Source organism: Hypanus sabinus, chromosome 29 (assembly GCF_030144855.1).
Source record: "Hypanus sabinus isolate sHypSab1 chromosome 29, sHypSab1.hap1, whole genome shotgun sequence".
NCBI classification, from domain to species: Eukaryota; Metazoa; Chordata; class Chondrichthyes; order Myliobatiformes; family Dasyatidae; genus Hypanus; species Hypanus sabinus.
In genome coordinates this window covers 22,410,365-22,428,469 of record NC_082734.1, presented here as the reverse complement: position 1 = coordinate 22,428,469, position 18,105 = coordinate 22,410,365, and the positions used below count along the sequence as shown (strand labels likewise).

At 44.2% G+C, this 18,105-nt stretch overlaps 1 protein-coding gene across 3 annotated transcripts in view; it reads right to left on the bottom strand.

The window, feature by feature from the left end:
* The window catches only part of pold1 (polymerase (DNA directed), delta 1, catalytic subunit), a 247,573-nt gene extending 232,844 nt beyond the window's left edge, over positions 1–14,729 (bottom strand). For all 3 annotated transcript variants that reach the window (XM_059953951.1, XM_059953950.1, XM_059953952.1), the window contains exons 1-4: positions 14,622–14,729; positions 5,915–6,117; positions 5,312–5,428; positions 264–404 (exon numbers count right to left, since the gene is read on the bottom strand). In XM_059953951.1, the coding sequence (XP_059809934.1) occupies positions 264–404; positions 5,312–5,428; positions 5,915–6,110 (454 nt within the window). In that variant the 5' untranslated portion in view covers positions 6,111–6,117; positions 14,622–14,729. The remainder of the gene's footprint in view (positions 1–263; positions 405–5,311; positions 5,429–5,914; positions 6,118–14,621) is intronic.
* Positions 14,730–18,105: the final 3,376 nt, after the last annotated feature.

Genomic DNA, 18,105 nt, shown 5'->3' with positions numbered 1-18,105 from the left:
TGATCATCTTGCACACGAAAAGAAAATCTTATGCAGAGGGATTAGTTTCAGTAATGTAGTAAGATTGCACTAGTACAACGTGGAGGGGACTGAGTACACATATTGGTGAAAAAAGGAGAGCAAACAGTAACAGAGCTCGTGTTATCGTTGACCTTGAAATAGTCATGCAATATTTCTGAAACTCAAGTAAGACTCTGTGTTGGATCACAGATTCAACAAGCCTAATAAACATTTTTTTGAGTGCGTGGGTTTACATATCTCACCAGCAGGGGCTTGAACATAGAAGTATGGCATAAACCCGTGTATGTGGCAGCAGACGCTGTTCCCTTCCATTGTAATTCCAAACATTCGTGTCACAGGAACTGGCCCCTGTTTATTCCCAGGCATTCCAGCAACGTAAGACCCTACAAGAGAAAGGGAAATACAGTTATTAAAACTGGGAATCTTTGTGGAACGTAGCTTTGCACAAAATAGGCAGCAAGGTAGTGTAGCAGTTAGCATATCACCTTAAAACATCAGTGATCAATACTAGGATTCACATGACCATTACACACTCTTGGTCAACAATCTTTTCCATCCAGAAATATATTTTCTGCAGACATTTCATTGCAATCTATTAATACAGAATTGTCATATTAGTATCAAAAATTATGCAATGGATTGGAGTTCAATCCTCTGACAGACATGTTGTGAAAGAGAGAACCAGCTACAAGGTCTCAGTGAGAATAATTTAATTTGCAATAGAAATATTGGTAGAGGACCAATTAGTACAGCACTTTACAGTGTAACATTCTGGATACAATTCCCGCTACATTCTCCCAGTGAATGCGCGACTTTGCTCCCACATACACTGATCTATAAAGGCCAATGTGCTTAAAGCTCTCTTTATGACCCTATCCTCCTGTGACACTACTTTCAAATAATTATAGATCTGTATTCCCAGATCTCTCTGTTCTACCACACTCCTCAGTGTCCGTACAAGTCCTATCCCAGTTTGTTCTCTCAAAGTGCAACACCTCACACCTGTCTGCATTAAACTCCCTCTGCCATTTTTCTGCCCATTTTTCCAGCTGGTCCAGATCCCTCTGCAAGCTTTGATAGTCTTCCTCGCTGTCCACTACACGCTCCGCCCAATCGTGGTGTCATTTGCAAATCTGTTGATCCAGTTTATGAAATTATCATCCAGTTCATTGATATAGGAGACAAACAACAACAGACCCAGTACCGATCCCTGTGACACATCACTAGTCATAGGCCTCCAGCCAAAGGCAACTCTCTACTACCACTCTCCGGCTTCTTCCACAAAGCCAATGTCTAATCAACTTACTACCTGACCCTGAATGCCAAGTGACTGAACCTTTTAGGGCAGTATGGTCAAAGGCCTTGCTAAGGTTCATGTACACAACATCCACTGCCTTGCCTTCATCAACTTCCCTGGTAACTTCCTCAAAAAACCCTGTAAGATTTGTCAGACACAACTTATCTCTGTCTACCTAAATACTTATATATTGAGTTTGTAAAAATACCTTCCAATAATTTACTACTGATGACAGGCTCACAAGCATATTATTTCCTGGCTTATTCTCAGATCTTTCTTAAACAACAAAACAATATTAGCTATGCTCCAATCCTCTGGCACCTCACCCCTTGCTAAAGGACACTTTAAATATCTCAGCGAGGGCCCTTGCCTCCTAGTAGTTCCTGAAGGAACATTCTAAGGACCTGGGGATTTATTAATTCGCCTAAAGACAGCAAACACCTCCTTCTCTTATCTGTACATGGCCTTAATGTTATTTTGCCTCACTTCTATAGACCCTGTGTCCATCTCCCAAGTAAATAGAAGTGCAAAAAAAAAAATCCATTTGAGATCTCCCCCAATTCTTTTGGCTCCACACATGGATTACCAGTCTGATCTTCAAGAGGACCAATGTTGTCCCTTGCAATCCTCCTTCACTTTGTCTTGCAGAGCATCCTCATGCCTTCTTTTAGCCCTCCTGATTTCCTTCTGAAGTGTCCTCTTGCAGTTCTTATGATCTCCCTCTTTAAATGGCAGGAGTAAGTGGATTCCCAAGTTAATTTACTGACTGCAGAATATTTTTAAATATCCTTCAAGTGAGAAGTTAATGCACATTCTTTGGTTCTTTAAGTGCCAAGAGTGGGAAAATAACACTCAAGTCAATACACCTACGATTCATTCCTCGAAATATTCCATCTCGGCACCTCAACTTTCTCGCTCCCACATTTATTAGTCACTCCAAAGTTATCCAATTCTAAACACTTACATCTGCATTACCTTTCACTGAAATACTATTCTTGGTTAAGATTTACATGCACGTGAATGCCAGTGCATCTTGGATGAATAATAGTGATCATTTTAGAACTTTCTCCGAAGCATCAGATCTAACCCCACTAAACAAGTTCTGGAAAAGATTCACTGATAATCAAATTTTCTGGGACAATAGTGTACATGCTTTCTTATTCAAATCAGTAATATGAAACTTCCTAATCAATACAGACCCAAGTTAAAGGCACACTACAGCAAATAATTTTGTTGGAATGAAGGCCCGGTGAATTGGTGGAGAAACTTATTGAATTCAGATTGACAGAGTATGAAATTTTCTACAACTTATCAATTTGACTCTCCCTCTTTCCCCAATAAAGAATACAGTAGAAGATAAAACATAGATCATTACAGCACAGTACAGGCCCTTTGGCCCATGATCTTATGCTGTCTTAATAAGCTATTTTAAGATCATTCAAACCCTTCCCTCCCACACAGCCCTCCATTTTTCTATCATCTGTGTGCCGATCCAAGTGTCTCTTAAATGTCCCTAAGGTATCTGCGTCTACCACCACCCATGGCAGCAAGTTCCGCACACCACCACTCTGGGTAAAAAAAGTACAAGCAAAACGTGTGGCAAATTAAACCAGAACCAGAACTGGAAGGGAGTTACGAAAGTACATCGCAGATCCTCGAAAGAGTTCTGGAGAAAATGTTGACGGGCAAATTTTAATTTGCCTTGAATTTTCATTCTCACTCGGTAAGCAGAGGGTAGACCCTGAAGAAGCTGTTGATGGGCCTTAAACAAAAATTAACACTTACCCCCGTAGTTAAATGATAGGAGACCTGTATGATTATATTCAGAATTGTTACTGCTTTTCTTTTTGTTCTGCCTTGTGTATGAGATGGTAAGAGGTGTAGATACAGTGGACAGCCAGCCTCTTTTTCCCCAGAGCAAGGGGGAATAATTTTAGAGTGTTTGGAGGAAAGTATAAAGGGCATGTCAGGGGTAGGTTCTTTTTTTAAATAGACAGAGCAATGAATGTGTGGAATTGTTGCCAAGGATGGTAGTAGAGGCAAATACATTAGGGAGATTTACAAGACTCTTAGATAGCTCTCTATTTCTCTATTATAGATGAGCCCAGGTGGGAGGGAAGGGCTAGATTTGGGAATAGGTTAAAAAGTCAGCACAACATCATGGTCTGGATGGCATGCACTCTGCTGTACAATTCTGTGTTCTATGCTCTAAATGGTTTCCCATTGCACTGCACAATAGAAAAAAAATTAATGCTTAAAGAAGATGTTGCTAGTAGAATCCAAGATATTGATGGCAAAATAATGGGAAAATGCTCATTAAGATAGGAATAATGGCTCCCTATCCAACTGCGATACAAGATCTCCAGAATGTTTTGACACCAGAAGTAAATGGTAGTTAGATTTAAAGATATGAAGATATGTAAGTTCTGAAACCAGATGGAATAAATCTTAAGTGGCTGAAAGATAATATTTTCACAGCACCCTGCAGAGAAGAACAACGGGTACAGCAAGACAGGGACCAACTGAAATGGAGATCAAACCAGAACCAAAGTCAAAGTACATTCGCCAAAAAAAAAATCAAAACTCCAATTAAATCCTAATAAACAATGGCAAACTAACACTCCAGTGTATAATCTAAACACCAAACCTCAATTTCTTTCATGGATAACAATTTAAATAATGTGGCCTGTAAACATGAGGGATTCTGCAGATGCTGGAAATCCAGAACAAAGCATACAAAATGCTGGAGGAACTTAGCAGGTCAGGCAGCATCTATGGAAATGAAGATACAGTTGACGTTTCAGGCCGGGACCCTTCCTTTCCAGCTCTGAAATAGACTGTTTATTCCCCTCCGTGGATGTTGCCTAACCGGCTGAGACAGTGAGAAAGAGTGATGAGCCAAAATAGCTGTTTAGAAGCAGCAAGAATACAATGGACTAAACAGCCTTCCTGCATGTTCTGATCCAGTCTTGATGAAGAGTAGCAGCCCAAAACTTTGACATTATTCCTCTCCATAGATGCTGCCTGACCTTAGTTCCTCCAACATTTTGTGTCACTCTAGATTTCCAACATCTGCAGCATCTCGTGTTCCTACGTGTTACAAGTTTAATATTTTTGTTAGGATTGTTAAAATATTATAATGATAATAGACAGTATGAGTATTGCACCTCACATTTTCCGAGGGGCACACAATTGCCCAGACTACCGGACAGGAGCAGGCCATTCAGCTCTTCAGTGCTGTGTTATCAGCTCAGATTGTGTAAACTTAACTGTTACTCAGCTTACCTTGGGTCTAAAGCACACACAGTAATAACCCCCATTGACTCTTCAATTTTTAGCAATGCGCCATAGAAAGTATGGTGTCTGGATGTGTATCAACTGCTCTGCAAGTGACCACAAAAAACAGCAGAGGACTAGACACAGCTCAGCACATCACAGAAACCAGCCTCCCCTCTAGCATAATCAAAGACTCCTCCTCCCCTCACCCCCAGATGTTCTCTCTTCTCCCCTCTCCCATCAGGCAGAAAATATAAAAGCCCGAGAGGACATACCACCAGACACAAGGACAGCATCTGTCCCACTGTTGTCAGACTCTAGAACGGACCTCCAGTACAATAAGATGGACTTTTGACCTCACAAGCTACCTCATTATGATCTTCAACTTCTATCATTTATCTGCACTGAACTTTTTCCTGTAAATCTTACACTTTAATTTGCACGTTTTACCTTGTTCTACCTCAATGCAGTGTGTAATGATCTTACCTGTAAAAAAAATTATACAGGGCAAACTTTCCACGGTATCTTGGTACATGTGACAATAATAATAATAATACTAATCATAATCAAACCTACGCAGTTTGTTTTCTTTTAAATGTACCATCGGGCCACTGATGCTTTTATACCACAACATAAAGTGGACGGCTGGATCCAAACCCAGGGCTTTGTCTCAGCCAGAGCTTCCCGCTCAGTATCACTGCTGATATGATCACTTACCCACATAGTACTCCAACTCCACCTGCTGGAAAGCAATGCTATCCTCTTTCGGGTTGATCGCTGGTGCAGGCGGCCGCTGCCACTTAATGTTCTTGAAATCTGAAGAAAACAGGTTTCCTGAAAGCAGAAAGTTTACAAGGTTTATAACACCACATTACAGTTCATATAACTTCCGAACTGTCCAAAAGATGACATCATAATCCACCCTGCTGTGGCCTTGGTTTCGTCCCCCGTCATTTCCAGTCCTGATGAAGTGTCTGGGACCAAAATGTTAATTGTTTATTCATCTCCAGAGATACTGCTGGACTTCCTGTGTTCCCCTGGTGTGTTACTCACAATATCCAAAATCTGCAGAATCTACTGTGTTTCTTATGGCCTTACACCTTACTGTAACACTTAATTCTGCATTCTGTTATCGCTTTCCCTTGTATTACCTCAACACATTGATGAAATGCAATTATCTGTATGGATGACACGGCAAAGCAAAATTTTTCACTCTTCCTTTGTACATGTGCTAATAATGAATATCATAAATACCAATGAGCCAGACAGGCAGAAGGAGCAACAGACAGAGACAATGAATAAAAGCACACTGCCACCTACCAACTGGAACCGAATCATGCGACAGCTGCATTTCCTTAGCATCCAGGAGCATCTCTGCCTCCACTTCATCCAGGTACGCCAGCTCATCTTCAAACTGCGACGGCCCCTCCTCGTCCCAGTCTCCTCGCACGCGTTTCGCGGACGGCTGGCTGCCATTGCCACTACTGCCATATGGCTTCTTCTTTGCACTAAGCATGTTTTATCTGCGCAAGACCACAAGACCATAAGACGTAGGGGCAGAATTAGGCCATTCAGCTGAGTCTGCTCCACCATTCCATCATGGCTGATCCCAGATCCCACTGAACCCCATACACCTGCCTTTTCGCCACGTCCTTTGATGCCCTGACTGATCAGGAAACTATCAACTTCCACCTTAAATACACGCACAGACCTGGCCCCACTACAGAGCATTCCACAGATTTACTACTCTGTCGAAACAAAAATCCTTCTTACCTCTGTTCCTAAGGATCGCCCCTCAGTTTTGAGATCCCCATCATAGGAAACATCCTCTCAATCCACCTTATTAAGTCATTTCAACATTCAGTAGATTTCAATGAAATTCACCCCATATTCTTCTAAATTTCAGCGAGTACAGGCCCAAAGCTGCCGAACACTCCTCATATGTGAACCCCTTCATTCCCAGAATCATCCTCGCGAATCTCCTCTGGACTCCCTCCAATGACCACACATCGGTTCTGAGATATGGGGCCCAAAACTGTTGACAATACTCCAACTGTGGCCCGACTAGTGTCTTATAAAGGCTCAGCATTACCTCCTTGCCTTTATAAAAAATTAAGAAATAAGAGCAGGAGTCGGCCCCTCGTCGAGCCTGCTCCGCCATTCAATAAGATCATGGCTGATCTGACCATAGACTCATCTCCACCTACCTGCCTTTTCCCCATAACCCTTAATTCCCCTACTATGCCAAAATCTATCCAACCTTGTCTTAACTACATTCACTGAGATAGCCTCCAGTTTCATTAGGCAGAGTATTCCACAGATTCACCACTCTCTGGAAAAAGGAGTTCCTCTTCAACGACATCCTAAATCTACTCCCCTGAATCTTGAGGATATGTCCCCTAGTTCTAGCTCACCTACCAGTGGAAATAACTTTCCTGCCTCTTATCTATCTATTTCTTTTATAATTTTATGTTTCTATAACATCTCCTATCATTCTTCTGAATTCCAGCAAGTACAGTCCCAGGTGACCCACTCTCTCCTCATAGTCCAACCCTGTCATATCTGTATCAACCTGCTGAACCTTCTCTGCACTACCTCCAAAGCCAGTATATCCTTCAAGTAAGGAGACCAGAACTGCACGCAGTACTCCAGGTGCAGCCTCACCAGAACCCTGTATAGTTGCAGCATAACCTCCCTGCTCTTAAATTCAATCCCTAGAGCAATGAAGGTCAACATTCCATTTATCTTCTTGATAACATGCTGCACTTGCAAACCAACCTTTTGAGATTCATGCACAAACACTCCCAAGTCCCTCTGCACATCAGTATGCTGCAATTTTTTTTTACCATTTAAATAACCTTTTTCATTTTTCCTTCCAAATTGGATGACCTCGCATTTACCAACATTGTACTCTATCTGCCAGGCCCCTTCCCACTCATTTAACCTACCTATATCTCTCTGCACTCTCCGTCTCTTCTGCACTATCTGATTTTCCACTGAATCAGCAAACTTAGATACACTACACTTGGTCCCCTCTTCCAGATCGTTAATGTACATCGTGAAAAGTTGCAGGCCCAGCGCCGACCTCTGCGACACACCACCCATTGACAACCAGCATGACCTACTTCTTAACCTGTTTTGGGAACCATCCACAAACTTTGCCACAAAAAAATCAATTCAATTATCCAGATCATTGCCAGACAAAGTGAAAAGCAGCGGTCCCAATACTGACCCCTGAGGAACACCACTAGTCACTGGCAGTCAACCAGAAAAGGCCCCCTTTACTCCCACTTGCTGCCTCCTGCCCGTCAGCCATTCCGCTATCCATGCCAGTATTTTATCCTGTTAGGCAGCCACATGTGTTGACCGTATTAAATGTCTTCTGAAAATCTAAGTAAATGGCATCCACTACCTCTCCTCTGCTTATTACTTCCTCAAAGAATTTCCTCTCTTTTGCCTTCCTCTTTTCTTAGAGTGGAATGACATTTGCAATCTTCCAGTCCTCCAGGACAATGCCAGAATCAAGCGATTCTTGGAAGATCATGACTAATATATATCCATTATCTCTTCCATAACCTCTCCCAGGGCTCTGGGATGTAGTCCATCTGGTCCAAGTGATTGGTACACCTCAAGACCTTTGAGTTTCCCTCGCACTTTCTTCTTTGTCATTGCAATGGCACTCACTCCTGCACCCTGACACCCACAGACCTGTGGCACACTGCAAGTGTCTTCCACAGTGAAGACAAATACAAAGTACCCATTAAGCTCATTTGCCATTTCTTTGTCCCCCATTACTGCCTCACCAGCATTTTCCAGTGGTCCAATATGAACTCTCACCTCCCTTTTAACTCTTTATATAACTGAAAAACTTCCAGTATCCTGCTTTATATTATTGGCTAGTCTGCCCTCATATTTCATCTTTTCCCCTTCTTACAGCTTTTTTTTAAAGTTGCATCTCTTGAAGATATTTTGTGACAGTAGTATATCCCAATTTACAGTACTGTACAAAAGTCTTAGGCACCAAAGCTATATCATATACGTAAATAAAACTTTTGCACAGGACTCTACAGCCTTTGAAATACTCCAGAAACATCTTGTAACACAACATTTGCAATCCATGCACAATACCTGTCTGCACAGGCATCCGGATTTATGGTAAAAAGAAATTAAGAAATTTATTTTCCTGGTATTTTTATATTAATCTATCTGACAATTAATATTTCTGCCATCCCTTTGGAAGGAATGGACAATCATTTCATGCTTTCAAATGACCTCATCCACCGTTTACCAAGTAGCTCATTCCAGTACACAACTGTGGCCAGCCACTGCATCATTTAAGACAAGTCTTCACGCCACTGACAGTACCTACAGAAGGCACAGAGGCAGCGCCTATCAAAGTAACGATCTTTGCTTGCTGCTACTGTCAGACAGGAGGTATAGAAGCCTGAAGTGCCACACCACCAGATTCAGCAACAACTACTTTCATTCAACTGTAACTATAACTCAGTAACGGAACATTATGGACCACCGCTTGCACTGTTTTATACGGTCTTTTTTCTCTTCACTATCTTGCATAATTTATGAGTAATTAACATACAATTATATTCTGGGCAATGTGGGTAGTTATTGAGCCCATAATGGCCCTGCATGCAAGTTTTTCACGGTACCTGTAGCATGCTCAGAACTCACTAAGCTTAACCCTAACTCTACGTCTTTTGAATGCAGGAGGAAACCCAGGCACCCGGAGGACACCCTACATGTTCACGGGGAGAATATGCAAACTCCTTACAGACAGCGGCAGGAATTGAACCCCAATCGGTGGTTGCTGGTGCTGTAAAGTGATTGTGCTGACCACTAGGCTACTGTGCCATCTGGTTTTCACCTGCAGCGTGAACTTGATAATGACAAGCCATTTTGCCTTGGTGCTGAAGAGGGCCTGGTGCTTGTCTGATAGCCAAGTGCTTGTGCTCCTTCAGTGGACGTCACTGAACAGTGGAGCTTCCTGAGGTAAAAGTGAAAACGTTTGTGATCATTGAATGTCAGTGAATTTCCAGCCAGTGAAGTTCACCTTTTATGGTCTTGCTTAGAAAGGGCGTCAAAGGTTACAGGGAGAAGGCAGGAGAATGAGGTTGAGGGGGAAAATAAATTAGCCATGGTTGAATGGCAGTAGACTCGATGGGCCAAATTTCATGATTCTGCTGCTATAACTTACAGTCTACTTCACGATGCTTGTGCACATGACAATAAAATCAATTTGACCTTGTGAGTGAATGTCTGAATCAACAATTCTACTGCAGTCTCAGCCCTCTTCCAAAATACTCAGGTCATATTCAAAGCACAGGATCCAGTTGTAATAAAGATCTATTTACGCAGCATTGCTCGCAGCTTCAGCACACCTGAAGTACTTGGCAATAATGAAGTATCTTTGGATGGCAAACGTGATGTGCAAAAGACTGTCACTTAAATATTGAAGCTCGAAGAGCAAAAGAAAATGCTGTGAAAATCCAGAGCAACATGCACAAATTCGATGAAATTAACATATCAAGTAGCATTTATTCATTTCCACAGAAGCCACCTGACGTGGCTCCAGCATTTTGTGTGTGTTACTCTGGATTTCCAGCATCTGCAGAATCTCATGTTTGCTACTGTGAAAATACAAGTGTTTTTAAAAAGCATCAAACAAGTCTTGACTTTCACAGAGTTACTTATTGATGGACAAAGATCTGTCAAAACAGGAAAGCGTTATGCAAACCACAATAAAAACCACTCCTGCTCCCTCATTCCATTTATAAACAAAGATACAATCCACATTCAAACTTTAAAATTAATTTTGTGCGCATTTATTACAGGGTTTTGGATCTGTTTCATTGCTTAACAAAGCATCCACCAATAAATCAATTTGAAACTTCTGAAGAATAGTACTGTTAGAAAATGCAGTCAACAACGTTCAAAACTGAATTATTAACATTGATTTCCAATCAAGAAATTCAGCTGATACTGAACTACAAGAACAGATTATTGAACCCCAGCTTGCACCAATTTGCAAACAAATGAGATTCTGCAGGTTCTGGAAATCCAGAGAAACACACACAAAATGCTGAAGGGCTGAACAGGTCAGGCAGCATCTATGGAGGGGACTATGCAGTTGACGTTTCAGGCTGAGATCCTTCATCAGAACTTTATAGTCTAAAGTCTTGACAAGGTGTTTCAACCTGAAATATCCACTCTGTTCCTCTCCATAGATGATGCCCCACCTGCTGAGTTTCTCCAGCATTTTGTGTGAGTTGCTTTGCAAACAGTCTTGTTTTTACATATTGATTCTGGAAACCTGCTTCAAGGTTTGAGGAATCGGGATAAACTATGAAAGATTGCCCTGGAAATCTCAGGATACAAAAACTAAAACAGACAGACATACTTATATTGATCCCAAGGGAAATTGGGTTTTGTTACAGTCGCACCAACCAAGAACACTGTAGAGATATAGCAATATAAAACCATAAATAATTAAATAATAAGTTAGTTATGCCAATTGGCATGCAACTTGGTCAGCATCCTCTTTTCAGACACAAACATCAGAGTCCAGTTCCACCCCCACAACATCACCGGCCTTACAAATGAGTTTGTTGATTCTGTTGGTGTCTGCTACCCTCAGCCTGCTGCCCCAGCACACAACAGCAAACATGATAGCATTGGCCACCACAGACTCGTAGAACATCCTCAGCATCGTCCGGCAGATGTCAAAGGACCTCAGTCTCCTCAGGAAGTAGAGACAGCTCTGACCCTTCTTGTAGGCAGCCTCAGTGTTCTTTGACCAGTCCAGTTTATTGTCAATTCGTATCCCCAGGTATTTGTAATCCTCCACCATGTCCACACTGACCCCTTGGATGGAAACAGGGTCACCGGTGCCTTAGCCCTCCTCAGGTCCACCACCAGCTCCTTAGTCTTTTTCAGAATCTTCAGAATACTGGGCCTTTGCAATGCTCATTGTGTCATTACATCAAAAGACTAATTACATCCAGTGTATTTAAGTGGTTGCTTTTTACAGCCAACAGTACAAAAGTATTCACCCATTATAAAATAGACATACTAACATATTTTCACAAAGTATTTAAAAGACTTCACAACTTTCCTGACACCACAAATCATTTCCTCTTCCACCACACATAAAATGCTGGAGGAACCCGGCAAGTCAGGCAACAAACTGTCAGAGTTTCACCTTGGTGCCTGAAACGTCCACCATTCATTCCCCTCCAGAGACACTGCCTGGCTCGCTGAGCTCCTCCAGCGTTTTATTTATATGTGTTGCTCAAGACTTCCACGATCTGCAGAACCTCTGGTGTTTATGATTTGACCTTCCACATTCCTCCACTGCCAGAAGTGTATTTCCCTCTCTGACATACAAGTTCCCCTTACGGCATACACAATGTGCTCACCTACTCTACTGCAAGAACACTAACAGCCTTGTCACTGTACGCAACAGCTCTAGTTTATATTGACCAGAAAAGCATACGTGCACATAACGCCCTGTATCCCTGACTATTTTAAGGAAATACCAGTCTATCTCCTTTCCCCCATTGACAGCAGAGAGAAAAGCCTGACAGCAGACTCAAGGGCAGCATCTACCCCACTCTTATCACATAGGCAGACCTCTCATATACAAAAATGAACCTTTGCACTCCTAACCTCCAAAGCTACCTCAATGAACTTTGACGGCCTGCACTGCACTCTCTCTGGAACTGCAACATGGTATTCTAAATTCTGATTTCTTTTTACTTCCTTGGTGAGATAATATACGGCAGGATCATCTGGATACCGTGCAAACAAAATCTTTTCACTGTATCTTGGTACAAGCCTCCCAGACAGCCTGGACCCACTGTAATCTGCCCCTCACCAAAACACAGCCCTCCCTCCCCTTACAGTCCCCTCTGAAGCATCAGTGCTGAAATAAACGGATGTTTGACTATTGCTCTGCCTTTAATACTATAATTTATTCCAAGCTCAAAAACCTGGGACTCAACACCTCCCTTTGCAATGGGATCCCTGTTCCTGACCAACATAATGTAATCAGTAGGGACAGGCAGCAATATTGCTGCTACATTTACTCCCAACACTGGCATCTCATAAGGCTGTCACACACACACACACACAGCTTGGCCAGATTCCAATCTAAATCCACTCTGCAAGTTTATAGATGATGCCACCATATCTCAAATCATCCGTCAGAATGCAGGAAGGAGATGGCAAATTGGTGTCATGACAACAACCTCTCTCTATGTCAGCAAAATGAAAGACTTCAGGAAGGAAGGGGGGATTGCACCCACTCCTGTCTATATGAACAGTGAAAGCAAGAGGGTTGACAGCTTCAGGTGAACATCATCAAGAGCCTGTCATCGTCCGACCACACTGATACTACAACCACCAAGCCCCACCATCAGCTCGACTTCCTAATGAGGCCACAGCACGTCCACATTAGCCCTCAGCAATCTTTACCAATGCATCCACGGAGAGCAGTCTATCAGATACATCACAGCTTGGTACGGCAAGTGCTCTGCACATGACCACACAAAACTACAGCGACGTAGACACAGCTCGGCACATCACGTAAACCAACTCTGTCTACACTTATTGCAGCAAACACATGAAAGTCCCTCCAGCTGTTCGTGTCTACTGCTCCGGATTTCCAGCAACTGCAAAATCTCGTGTGCAAGTGAACAGCATGCAAGGCAGGTTGCTTACTATCTCAGAGTGACCATAATAACCTGATTAACTAATAAACCAGGTCTCAAACTTCATTGTAGGATATAAGCACAACCCCAAATGTTACTGAAGGAATGCTACTCCAATGAAAGTGCGATGTGTTGGAGGAACATCCCATTTCACAGACCAGGTGAATGTAAACCATACCACAGTGGTATTCAAAGAACCAAGGTTAGATTGGGGAAATCCACGTTCACAAGTCACCCCAGTTGCCCTAGCAACATAGTCAGAGTACTACCACACAGTAACAAGCCTTTCGGCCCATCTCGTTCATGCTAAATTGCTATTCTGCCTAGTCCCATCAAGCCAGGCCCCGATCCCCTTCCCATTCTTGTAATCATCCAAACTTCACTTAAATGTTGCAATCAAACCTGCATCTGCCACTTCTGCTGGCAGCTCATTCCACACACACTTCTAAGTGAAGAAGGTCACCCTCAGGTTCACCTTTCACCTTCAGCCCATGACCTTGTCTCAGCCAACCTCAGAGAAAAAAGCCAGCTTGCACTAACCCTATACCTTCAAAATTTTGTACATCTCTATCAAATCTCCTCTGTCTCCAACACTCCAATCAAGTCCTAACCTATTCAACCTTATCTTATATATAACTCAGATCTTCAACGTAAAGTTTCTCTGCATTCTTCCAAATCTTATTAATATATTCCTGTAGGTAAGTGACCAGATTTGCACACCAGCTTATACAATTTACTAAATTCAATACTCTGATTTTGAACAGATCGCTTTATGGCCCAGAGCACGGATGGTCACCCCACCAAATCAAAAGCACTTAAGTGCAAGCTGAGGCTATTGAACTGTTACCTACAGGTCAGAAGTTTGTGAGTTTAAGTGTAACCACAGAATCAAGTGAAAGAATTTCCTTCACCCCACAAACACACACTACCACAGAGTCAGGTGAAACAACCTCTTACCACCCACCCCACACAGGCACTCAGCTCCCCAGCAAAGCCTTCGCAGGCGCTGCCTGACACATGAGGCATTACAGCCAGGCCCTGCCAGGCGGGTAGAAGCTCGGCAGCCTGGGGTAAATTATTCGGTGGCCGCTCTACCCGAGCCTGGGTAATCCAGGGACAAATACGCCGCCGCACGTCCTTGCCCTTTTTCCCCGGCCACCGTCCTCCCACCTCCCGGGCCCGCGGCGCCTCGATTTCCCCTCGGAGAGCCCGCTCCCGGTCCCGGACGTGGCCAGCTTGGCACGGCGTGGAAGAGCCCCTGCTCCGGGAGAACGGCAGCGGCAAAACGCCCGCTCCATTACCTCGGCCTCCGCTCGCTTCCAGGAGCCAATCTCCCGCCAAACGCGTGCCGCCCCCTGACCTCTGGTTACCGGGACAACAGCAGCGCGGCTCTCCTGATTGGGTCAAGACACAGGGCTGCGCTGATTGGTTAGAAGGTGGAAACCGATTGGCCAAATTGATTGGTCGATGAAACAACGGGGACCTCCATGGACTGAAATACGATCGGTACTGTCATTGGTTGAGAATAGACAACATTGATTGGCGGACAGGAGAAGGAGCGTTCTCATTGGCCGCGAATTCGATCGTTACCATTGGCTGAAACTTGTTAATAAATATTTAGGTAGTAAAAAACATGAAACGTTGGAAATGATGAGCAGGTCATGTACCATCTTCAAAGAGAGCAAATAAAAAACGAGATTTAAAATAGAACACAAGGGATTCTGCGAATGCTGGAATTCAGGAATAACACACACAGAATGAGGAACTCAGCGAGTCAGGCAGCATCTATGGAGGAGAATAAACAGTCAGTGTTTCTGGTAGAGAACCTTCAATGGGACTGGGACTTCTGGTCCTACGCCCTGGCCATTAGCCCTCCCTCAAAATGTGACTAGGAATTTGTAAAATGTGTGAATAAAAGAAAACACGATTCAATTCTCACCTCACCCCCCCCCAAAAAAAACACAAACTCTAAAGATTCTGCAGTCCTCAGAAACACACACAATGCTGGAGGAACTCGGCAGGTCAGGCAGCATCTGTGGACAGAGAGCTGATGTTTCAGGCTGACACTCTTATTCAGGACAATTCACACACTTTCTCGAGGGTGCTACTGTCATAAGTCAGGTGTTGAATCAGGACCCAACTGCAGAACACAGACACTGGAGTCCCAGAAACAGGACGAGACGGAACCCAAGGACGGGACGGGATGTAGTCCAGGCAGGGGAAGCAGGACCAGTACGAGGGACTGGGAACAAGGAGCCTGGGGTGGACACTGAACCCGAGACTGGAAAAGGACCCAGAACCTGGGTCTTGCCTTGGGCTCGGACCCCCAAACCCAGGTGAGGACATGACGAGGCTTGGCTAGGGACTTGGGGTCTTGAGGCTTGGGTCAAGGCTGGAGGCTGCAGGCTTGGAGCTTGGGGAAGACTAGGAACTGTACATCAACGTGGAGCCGGGACTTATCCTCCGATAAGCCGGGACTCATCTTTCACAGGACACTAACATGAACCGGGACTTATCCACCCACAAGCCAGGACTCATCAAGGTGGGGCAGGACCATCCATCAGGCAATGGCAGAACAGCCTGACTTACCCCACAGGGGCAAGGACAGGAAGAGACAAACACCAAGGAACAACAGACAGTTCCATCTCTGCACCGGGGTAGCTCCAAGTAGCGGTTACAGGCGGCAGCCTTGGCTGGCTAGGGAAACAACCGGATCCCTACCTAGCTCAGAGTGGCTGACGGCCACCCAGCTGGCCCAGTAAACAGCTGAATCCCTACCACAATGACCACTCCAACTACTACCAGCAAGGCTCCCAGAAGCCATGGTTCTCCAACGGGGCCCCAAGGATGGCAAGTGCCCATTCTAGCCTTCCACCAGCCATCTGTACCATGAGTATCTTGACAAGACAACCCCCAACCACATTCAATACCAGGGCCATTGATATTCCCAGTGCCAATATGAGCCTCAGGTGTTTCTGATTAAGTCCAACCGCAGCAAGGGACCGCCGGAAAACCCGGAGTCCAGAGTCCACAGACTGGACCACGGATTTTGGACTGAACCACCACAGCTACAGACAGAGCCTCGTCCCCACAGCTCCAATAATCCGTGTTCGATCCACACTTCCGGTGTTGACTGTGTGGAGTTTGCATGCTCTCTCCACAGATACATTAGGAACATTTCAGAGACTTTCCCACAGGTGCATGAATGAAAATAAAATGGATGAAGAGTTAGAATTGTTAGATTGATCTTAGCTTCAAGTTCCTGGGTGTCAAGATCTCAGAGGATCTAACCTGGTCCCAGCACATTGATGTAGTCATAAAGAAGGCAAGACAGCGGGTATACTTTATTAGGAGTTTGAATTTGGCATGCCAACAAATACACTCAAAAACTTCTGTAGTTGTACTATGGAGAGCATTCTGACAGGCTGCATCACTGTCTGGTATGGAGGTCTACTGCACAGGACCGAAAGAAGCTGCAGAAGGTTGTAAGTCTAGTCAGCTCCATCTTGGGCACTAGCCTACAAAGTACCCAGGACATCGTCAGGGAGCGGTGTCTCAGAAAGGCAGCGTCCATTATTAAATACCTCCAGGACCCAGGGCATGCCCTTTTCTCACTGTTACCATCAGGCAGAAGGTACAGAAGCCTGAAGGCGCACACTGAGTGATTCAGGAACAGCTTCTTCCCCTCCCGATCCCTAAATGGACTTTGAAGCTTTGGACACTACCTCATTATTTTTAATATGCAGTATTGCTGTTTTTGCACATTTTTAATAATCTATTCAATATAAGTAATTGATTTACTTGTTTATTTATTATTATGCTTTACTTTATTATTTTTTCTCTCTCTCTGCTAGATTATGTATTGCATTGAACTGCTGCTGCTAAGTTAACAAATTTAATGTCACATGCCGGTGATAATAAACCTGATTCTGGCTCTGAATAGGTCCAAAGGTCAGCACATCACGGGCCAAAGGGCCTGTACTGTTTTCTGTACCCCGTGAATATATATATATTTCCCTCTCCCTCTCCCTCTCCCACTGCCCCACATCTATCTATCTATCTATCTCTCTCTCTCTCTCTCTCTCTCTCTCTCTCTCTCTCTCTCTCTCTCTCTCTCCCTCCCTCCCTCCCTCCCTCCCTCCCTCCCTTATAACAGGCAGTGGATTTTCCACGTGATGACATTCTCTGCGCACATCAAGGGACAGTTTCTTTAGGCCATTAAATGATGACAGCCCACCCGAGAAACAGACAGGGAAATGGGATCCTTGGCAGAGATTTGATTCAACAGTTGATTGGAAATAGCTGACAGGGACCGGCGATGTTGTCGAAATTCAATTCAGTTTCATTTATTTAACACATAAGCATCAGAGTGTGAGTGTGCCATGTGCGTTAGCAGCCAAACCACCCTGAGGGTGTGCTGGGGGGCAGACAGCGAGTGCCGCCACGCATTCCGGCGCCAACACTGCATTCCCAGAATGCCCGGCAGAGCAACGCAGGACACAACCAGCGACAAAACAACCACAGCAAAACAAACCGCTTTCCCCGCACCTCCACGCACCCGCTCACGCGCACAAACCCAGAAGCTCATTTGGGAACCTACCGGACATGCTGAAACCAATAGCGGTGGACGAACCAGGAGAATCGTAGACTGCTGAGGGACAGATCTGTGGCATTCCAGATCAATGAACCCAAACCGCACAAGGAGGCCAGTTACGACCTGTGGAAGGGTGAAAAGATAATCCCGATTGAGGTTGGAGATGGAATCAGGCGCACATCAGCTCTGGC